General features: G+C 44.1%; 1 protein-coding gene across 1 annotated transcript in view; it reads right to left on the bottom strand.

Annotated features, from left to right (window-relative positions):
* Positions 1–8,516, bottom strand: part of RFT1 (RFT1 homolog) — a 40,862-nt gene extending 32,346 nt beyond the window's left edge. The window contains exons 1-4 of the mRNA XM_003789493.3: positions 8,394–8,516; positions 5,174–5,259; positions 3,381–3,497; positions 1,124–1,313 (exon numbers count right to left, since the gene is read on the bottom strand). Coding sequence (XP_003789541.1) covers positions 1,124–1,313; positions 3,381–3,497; positions 5,174–5,259; positions 8,394–8,456 — 456 coding nt within the window. The 5' untranslated portion in view covers positions 8,457–8,516. The remainder of the gene's footprint in view (positions 1–1,123; positions 1,314–3,380; positions 3,498–5,173; positions 5,260–8,393) is intronic.
* Positions 8,517–9,282: the final 766 nt, after the last annotated feature.

The following is a 9,282-nucleotide window of genomic DNA, read 5'->3' on the forward strand; positions in this document are numbered from 1 at the left end:
TGAGCCCAGGAGTTGGAGGTTGCTGTGAGCTGTAATGCCACGGCACTCTACCCAGGGGGACAGCTTGAGGCTCTGTCTCAACAACAACAACAAAAAAATAGTATAATAATAAATAGTATAATAGTATATAATAAAAATAGTATATAATAAAAATCACTAAGAAATTCTGAAGAACCTTTATAGTACTCTTAAATTCTGGGTTTTTTTTTTTTTGAGACAAAGTCTCACTATGTTGTCTTAGTACAGGGCCATGGCATCACAGCTCACAGCAACCTCAAACTCTTGGCCTTAAGTGATTCTCTTGCCTCAGCCTCCCAAGTAGCTGGGACTACAGGTGCTCGCTACATCACCTGGTTATTTTTTGGTTGCAGTTGTCATTGTTGTCTAGCAGGCTAGGGCCAGGCTTGAACCCACCAGCCTCGGTGTATGTGGCAGGCGCCCTACTCACTGAGCTACAGGCATCGAGCCTAAATTCTGATTTTAACTAATAACTTCCTTGTTAGCAAACTTGTTTTTCACTTAAAATATAACAGAGGTAACTTTTAGCCCAGCCCAACAAATTTCAAGTGAATAATCTAATTTTTCCAAATATTTTTTTATTTTTAGAGATGAAGGCTTTATTTGTTGCCCAGGGTAGACTGTAGTGGCCCAATAATGACTCACTGTAGTCTCCAACTCCTGGGTTCAAGTGATCCTCCTGCCTCAGCCTCCTAAGTAGCTGGGACTAAAGATGCATCCCACCATTCCTGGCTGGTTTTAAAACCTATTTAGAGAAGATATCTCCTATCTATAATCCTAGCACTCTGGGAGACCAAGATGGGTGGATTGCTTGAGCTCAGAAATCAGGACCAGCCTAAGCAAGAGTGAGACTCTGTCTCTCCTAAAGTCTCCACTAAAAATAGAAAAATTTGCTGACACCATGGCACAGCCTATAGTCCCAGCTACTGGGGAGGCTGAGGCAAGAAAATCACTTGAGCCCAAGAGTTTAAGGTTGCTGTGAGGTATGACACTATGGCACTCTACCCAGGGTGACTGAATGAGACTCTGTCTCAAAATAAATAAATAAATAGCATGTTTTCCCTTATTCTTTGCATTTCCCATTCACAGCAGAAAGCACACTGACCTTAAGCTTGACAAACATATGCGCTTGTGCCAAGACCCAGAAGGGCTCTCCTAGGAGCTCCACCACTGCTGAGAGACCAAACAGCACCACTCCGGTTCCATAGTAGGGGACAATATTAGGATCGGGTACTTCAAGTAACTGCAACCAGATCCAGCCCAAGAACAAGGACCAAAACACACCCAGAGGAACTCTGGAAGAAGGGAAAAAATGTTTCATTAAATTTAAAAATACATATAAATATACATTAAAGTACTAACATGGAACAAAAAAAAAAAGTCATAATAAAAACAGCTACCACTTATTAAGGCCCTAACTACATGCCAGGCACTATGATTCCTACCCTTTATTTCACTGACACTCTCAATGATCTTCTGTCATTATCCCCATTTAAAACAAGAGGAAACTGAGGCTGACAGGCATTGGGCAATGTAGCTAAGGTCATGAAAAGCTAATCAGGCAGAAGCAGGATGCAATCCTAATGTAACTCCAAAGACTATACTCCTATCCACTCGGTTACACATACTGGCTTGACGAGCAAAATTCTCAGGAAGAAAACACTTGTTACCTATGCTTAGCATGACTGACAGATAGTATGATGGCTGGTTCTTACACCCAAATAACCAATAGACCAGTGCTCGGTATCCTTTCACATGTGTACCCCTTAAATACTTGGTGATTAACAATCTTTCCTCTAATAAAATGAACACCTCCCAACCCAGTGACAGTCATTTCTGGGGGCAATGAGGAGTTATGCGAGGACTGCACTGGAAAACAACCTCAACCATCAGTCCTACCTGCATAGACCTCACTGGAAAAAAGCCATTTCAAGTTTCAGCCGATGTAACTTGGTCTTCAAGAATATTCTAAAACATCAGTCCCCAACCTTTTTGGCACCAGGGACCAGTGTCATGGGTTGGAGGGGGATGGTTTTGGGATGATCCGAGTGCATCACACTTGCTATGCACTTTATTTCTATTATTATTACATTGTAATATATAATGTAATAATTACACAACTAACCATAATGCAGAATCAGTGAGAGCCCTGAGCTTGTTTGCCTGCAACTAGACAGTCCTATTTGCAGCTGCTTCCCATTGTTGCCTCTGCTCAGCTCATCCATCAGGCATTAGATTCTCATAAGGAGCAAGGAACCTTAGATCCCATGCCCACACAGTTTACAGTAGGATTCACGCTCCTATAGGAATCTAATGCTGCTGCTGAGAGACACAAGGTGGAGCTCAGGGTGGTAATGCAAGAGACGGGGAAAGGCTGTAAATACAGATGAAGGTTGACTAGCTCACCTGCCACTCACCTCCCACTGTGTACCCCAGTTCCTAACAGGCCACAGACCAATACCAGCCCAAGGTCTGGTGTTTGAGGACCACAGTTCTAAAAGACTTGGAACTGGCTGGGTGCCATGGCTCATGGCTGTAATCCTAGCACTCTAGGAAGCTGAGGTGGGAGGATCTCTTGAGCTCAGGCATTCAAGACCAGCCTGAGCAAGAGCAGGACCTAGTCTTTACTATAAATAGAAAAAAATTAGTCAGGTATTGTAGTGGGCACCTGTAGTCCCAGATATTCAGAAGGCTGAGGCAAGATGATTCCTTATGCCCAGGAGTTGGAGGTGCTGAGCTAGGTTGATGCCATAGGACTCTGGCCTGGGCAACAGAGTGAGACTCTGTCTAAATAAATAAATAAAAACTGAAATCATATAAAATTAAAGAAAGATATAATGAAACCTCTAAAAGGCTTTCCAAAAAACACTAAGTGTAAGTGGTTGTTAAAAGCTCAAAAGATACTATAGGATAAAAAGATTAGGGAAAAAAAGATGGCACAGGCCAAAGGGGGGCTAGAGTGATGACCAGCAGAAACAACCTCCAAAAGGGAGCTGGAAACCTGGTCCGAAACCCCAAACCTCCTCCTGGCTCCTAGCCACTCAGAAATCTGAAAACGAACCAAGAAGCTCCTTCAACACAGGCATTCTCATCTTCAAGTTGCGTGCCTAGCCCCAGAAACCCATTGCAAAACTGTAACTGGAGACAACTCAGCTTTAGGCAGGTGTTGCTGTTTCACTTAAAACACTCACTACAGTAGGGAGGCACCTGTGGCTCAAAGTCAAAGGAGCAGGGCACCGGCCCCATATGCCAGAGATGGCAGGTTCAAACTCAGCCCTGGTCAAAAAAAAAAAACTGCAAAAAATCCCCTACTCACTACACTTGCCTTCCTGAGACTTGTCTCTTGTCGAAGCACAACTCACGTGAGCCACAGGAGGTTGAGGGTCTGGCTCCAGTCTCGCTGGGTGTCCCCACTCAGACATGCTCTGCGGAAGGCCTCTCTAGCCAGGAAGATAGTGGTTGAGTAAAGCAGTGTTAGCCTATAAAGGAAAAGCAGAAATCAATAAGGCCTTTAGTTTCTTCATAGAGAGAACTGGGATTTTTCCAGTGCCAGGGAGGAGATAAGGTCTTAGACATAAACCACTGGTGGTGATGTGGAGGGCAATGGGCTCTTACATGACCTCCCAACAGTCTGATCCATGAGAACAGAGTTAGGAACCAAACCAGGGAGACCTGAGTGTGTGTGCCTACAGTTACCTCTGGGATACAAACTCAGCAGCCTCCACGGCTATTGGCAGAGATGTGGTTCTAACCATGAGGAGAAAAGGACAAAATTACGACCCCACACAGCAAGGGGGCCTTTTGGTCACACTGAGACTAGTGACCTGACAGCCCCTGTGAGAAAAACTAAGCCTTTACTAAGTAGAGGCTCTGGCCAAAAGAATCTCAAGACAGGCAATAAGGCTGGAAACCATCACAGAGGATACGTAACCTGGATCAGCAAGGTTTGCCCAGGTACTTTCTTGGTGGACAGCACCTGTGACAACCTCTGTGTCTTAGTGAGGAGTAGTTGAGGTTCCCCTTCCTCAACAGGCAGTGGCCCAGATGAAACCAGAGTGAGAATGGCCCAGGGATCATCATCCTACCCAGTCCCTCTGTCAACCATTGCAAAGGAGATAGAACCATACCTTAAGCAGGGGGCGCAGGCCAGACAAGGCTGTCAAACACGGACCTGCCAATCTTGGGAAGGCTGCATGGGGAGAAAAGTCTGAGCCCCTAAGAGGACTTAACCTTCTTCCTCCCTGCTTTTACAGCAGTATTTCTCAAAGTATGATCCCTGCTTCAAAATTACTTAAAGAGCGGGTAAAAAAATGCAGATTCTTTGACCCTTCCTCAACCTTACCTAGAGCACTATAACCAGAAGATTCTTTTGCCCATCAAAGTTTGAGAATTACCACTAAGCTTTGAGAACTAAGTCAAGAGCATATGCTCGTTAAGTATTAGACATGAAATGCTATAGAACATACTGTTTTGTTTATCCGGACACGAAGACACACCTGAGAAGCTGAGCTATTCTGAGTACTCACATCATTGCATAAACTTTGTGTCACTTATGAATACAAAATGTGTGTGGGTGGTCCTTCAGCAGAAGGAAGGAGAGCAAAAGAAACAAGCAGAGTCTAAAAGACAAAGCAAGTCAGCTTTCCAAGAGCCTCCAAGAAACTAATGACAAGAACTCAAGCTCTCATCCCAATCATTATACCCCAATTATAAAAGCACTTAGGAGGGGAGGAAGGTGGCTGCTCCAGCACTGCAATTATAAAGCATATCCTCACGAACTGCAGAATCCCTGCTTCCTTTGCTGTCAGCAGGACAAGAACACAGTATTATACTTGACAAAGGGTTTGCAAAGAATTACTCCCACTCTTCTCCTGGGTTCTAAGAGTAGGAAAACCAGAACAGCTGGCAGAGAAATGTGCATTTGGAGGCTGCTAATGGAAAACACTCTATGGGTCCATTAAAAGCAACATCATCTGCTCATCCCCCCACCCCTACACATCCCCCACCCCTGCATACTCCTCCTCAGCTCATTGCTAGAACACTCTGCTTCTGATAGAGGTCCATGATTCCAAAATCTGAGGGTGACACACAGGCAGAGAGTTTGAAGAAAACCTGATCTGTGCTGTGAGCAGTGCCAGGATGTATCCCCTCTTACCTTACATTCACCACGCCAACAATTTCTTTTGACAGGAAGCGAAGGATAAATGCATTCAAGACAAATGTGATCAATCGAAACAATACCTATAGAAAAAGAGGAAAAAGACATAAGAATAAATTATGTTAGGAATGTTTACTTTGCTAAAATGAGAACACTGTGGCTGCTCTTCCTAATGTGATGTAATGACACACAGGAGCTTTACTGTGGAGACTCTCTTCTAAAGTGCTCAATTTCTTGGCATTTCATCTGAAATTTCATTCCTTGAGGTCTCTCTGCACTTCTGTGCAGTGGCCAAAGAACCTAGGAAGGCACTTGGAAGTTTCCCTGATTTACTGATGAGAAGGGGAGGCCCTGATGGATTTAGAGCTTCTCTTCAGGTTCAAAGTCAAGTATTGCAGGCGGCAGAAAGATAATTCTACTTAGTAGTTCCAGCCTCCTAACTAAAACCCTCCAGCCTGTTTAAAAATAGCATACATTTAGCAAGCAGGAGTCTTCAGGGTATGGCCGACTAACTAGGGATCATAGGGTCTAATTACTCTTTCTTCTCTGCCTGAAAATATTAGTATCTAAGACTTCTAAGAATAACATTTAATCTCTCTAAACTTTAGTATTCTCAATTAGAAAACAAACTGTTGTATTTCCGTACTGAATAATTTCCACTTTCCATAGATGGGATGAAATACCTTCTAAATAACCACAATGATGCAATAATATAAAATGGGGGCAAAAGGGAGACAGAATCCAGCAATATTACCCTTTGAAAGGCACTGAGAGGCTATGTTAACCAGTTTGATGTAAGCATTCCAAATTGTATATAAAATCAGCACATTGTACCCCATAAATGCATTAATGTACACAGTTATGATTTAATAAAAAATTGTTGAGAAAAAAATAAATGAAACTTAAAAAAAAAAAAAACGAAAAACACTGAGACTTTCAAACTTGCCAATTCAAGAAAACTACCTAAAGAAAGAATTCTTCCCATTTGACAGAGAACCACAAGGCTGCAGTTAAACTGGGTTGCTAAGTGGAGCTGTTGGGTAGGGTGTAAGCCTCATTCACTAAGAGACTGCCTCTTACATCTCAGCAGCAAATGACAAATCACTTCTGTGTTAAGCACCATTAGGGTTAACTGTGAACGGCTGCAATTTGGAAGATCCAAAGTATGCCAATGAACTACTATTCTCTGGGGAGAGATAGAATCCAAAAGAGAAAGTGCAGTAACACTGTCCCTTAAGTGTCACAGAGCAGCAAGGTGTCCAGAGCCAAGAGATCACCATCTTAATCCTTATGGAGTCAAAAGTGATCTTCTGAGCATCTGATAAAAGCTCTGTAGCCTTTCCTTAAAAACATGCAGAAATTCAAAAGGTCTGAAGACAATTGATGGAACCCTTACTGAAGAAAGCACTCAGCTGAGAGTCTTAACTCACCATTTAGCTCTCAGACCCATCATTTTCTAATTTTTATAAGCCTCAATTTCTTTCTGTATCAAATGAGGCTACCTATCTTATAGAGCTGAGTACAAAGATCAAATAAAATTGTAGAGGTGAAAGCATTTGTGAAAAATGCATACAATAAAAGGCATTAATACTTTCATCATGGCTGACTCAGAATTAAGACTCTCAAATTCTTGCAGAGTAAAATGTAATTGCAAAGCTACCTGAAGTGTCTGCATTGTAATTTGAAAACATTCAAGGCTGACTTAAAACACTCCAGAAACCTCAAGATTATGGCTGTTTTTAAAAAAACAAGCAAACAAACATACACCTTTATGTTAACTTCAAAGTTATCATAGTCTAAATTTTTTTTTTTTTTTTTTTGAGACTGAGCCTCAAGCTGTCCCCCTGTGTAGAATGCCATGGCATTACAGCTCACAGCAACCTCCAACTCCTGGGCTCTAGCGAGTCTCCTGCCTCCACCTCCCAAGTAGCTGGGACCACAGGCGCCCGCCACAACGCCCGGCTATTTTTTGGTTGCAGCCGTCATTGTTGTTTGGCGGGCCCAGGCTGGGGATTCGAACCCGCCACCTTAAGGTGTATGTGGCTGGCGCCTTAGCCGCTTGAGCCACAGGCGCCAAGCCCATTCCTACACTATTTTAAAAATCCTTACTACTCTTATAAAAGAAGCTAACATTTATTAAGTACTTGTAATGTGCCAGGCACTTAACAGGCAAGATTCCATCTAATCTTCCTAATGACCCTGAGGTTGCATTATTGCTCTCATTTAAGATAAAACTGGTCAGAGATGTCAAGCAATTTTCCCAAGGGCAGGTATCTAGCAAGCGACAACACACAAATTTGAGCCCAAGTCTGCTTGATTTTTTTCCCGAGACTCCATGTGCTTCTCTAAGGGAGGGTGGATTCAGGATTTGTGTAAAGTAGGGTTGAATGTCTCAATTGTGAGAACGAGAAACTGAAATACTCGGAGGAATAATCAACTCCCGGGGCTGAAAGAATCTTTAGATACCATTTGAACCAACTGGCATGTATCATATCTGACAAGTAACAAAAATGAGGATCAAGAAAGGGAAGCAACTTACTTGTCCAATGTCATATGAACAGAAGAAAAATGCAGCTAACATTTATTAAGTGCACACGAAGAGCCAAGTACTGTGTTAAGTGCCTTTATTCGAATGATCCCAATCAATCCTTGCAACAACCTTATGAGCTAGGTACTGCACATTATTACCCCGATTTTATCTGTGGGGAACTGAGGCCCTGCAAGTAAAGTCGCTAGTTCTGGGTCCTTCAGCAAATACATGGTTCCAATCCAGTCCCGCCTGAGCCCAGATTCCTGTTCTCAGCTATGCCACTGTGGCACAGCTTCTTTCGCGGGCGTCAGAGAGTTTGAGTGTCAGGGGTGGGACCTGAAGGAAACGAATCCCTTGCCTTAAAAATATCAGATTCTGGAGCACAAAATAAGAAACCCTCCTCCCCACCCGGCCACCTGATCTAACCCTCTCCAACTGGGAAACATAGTAATGCTCAAAAGGAAAGTGGCTTGTTTGCAGTCACCCAGCCAAGATTCTGAACGCAGGCTTCCAACTCTGGGCCCAAACGGCCCCTCATCGCAGCCACGGCCTCCTGGCGACCCCTCTATACCGGAGTCCACGTTGGGACTGGGTCTGTCCCAGGGAGGGCCGTCAAGGGCCCCAGGGCCACTTCCCCGCGAATCCTGGCTGCGGTGCGAGCTGGGACCTGCCGGGCAAAGAAAGTACCTGCATGAGGAGACCGGAGGAGGCCAGCCGGGCCGCCTGGCCCAAAACCTCCTGGCTGCCCATAGCGTCTGCGCCCTGACTCAAGCCCCTGGGATCCGCCGCAGCCAGCCAGCTTCGTCGCGACAAAATAGCGTAACGAAGAGGCTCGCTTGCTGATTGGTGGTTGGAGACAGTGGAGGCGGGCCTGAGAAGCTCCACCCATTTACGTCAGGTGGTTGGGGGATGTCTCTGATCCTTGGTGGCTCTGTCTTCTACTTTGTGTTTCTCGCTCTATGTTTTCTTTGCATCTCTCTCTGCCCCAAATAAGCTAAATACTGCGGCCAGTACTAACAGACACTGCAGCCAAAATCCCTCCTCTTGAGACTTTCGACCACCAACAAGAGACACCAAGTTCCCTGACCTCAACTGCCCAAAGGAGAATGAACTCACTAGTCTGGTTAAAAAGATTCTTGCCGGTGGCCTTTGCTTACAGAATTCCAGCCACAAGCCATCTGAAATAGACTGCTCAGGCATTGTTTCCATTTTACAGAGAAAATACTTGAGGCTATAAGCTAATGCCACATTATTGCGTGCATGTTTTTGTGAAATCCTTCCTAAAATGAGAACTGGGCCCTGTTGTCAGAGATAAACAAAGTGACCTTTGCGGACAAGAAATGACTTGTTCAAATTTATGCAACTTGTTCCTGGACAAAGTGGATCCCAGACTTCTGATCCTAAACCTGCTGCTGTAGCCTGCATGCTATGAGTTATAAGGGTTGAGTGGAAGGATGGACTGTTAGTGCTTTGCAAGATGTAAAGTGCCCAACATACATAACCAGCTGTTGTTCTGTGGCTGTTCCTATTATCTACTAGGCAGGCTGCAGGAAACCTAATCTTCTTTTTTTTTTTT

Source organism: Otolemur garnettii, unplaced genomic scaffold (genome assembly GCF_000181295.1).
Source record: "Otolemur garnettii isolate 467f Iridium unplaced genomic scaffold, OtoGar3 scaffold00032, whole genome shotgun sequence".
NCBI classification, from domain to species: domain Eukaryota; kingdom Metazoa; phylum Chordata; class Mammalia; order Primates; family Galagidae; genus Otolemur; species Otolemur garnettii.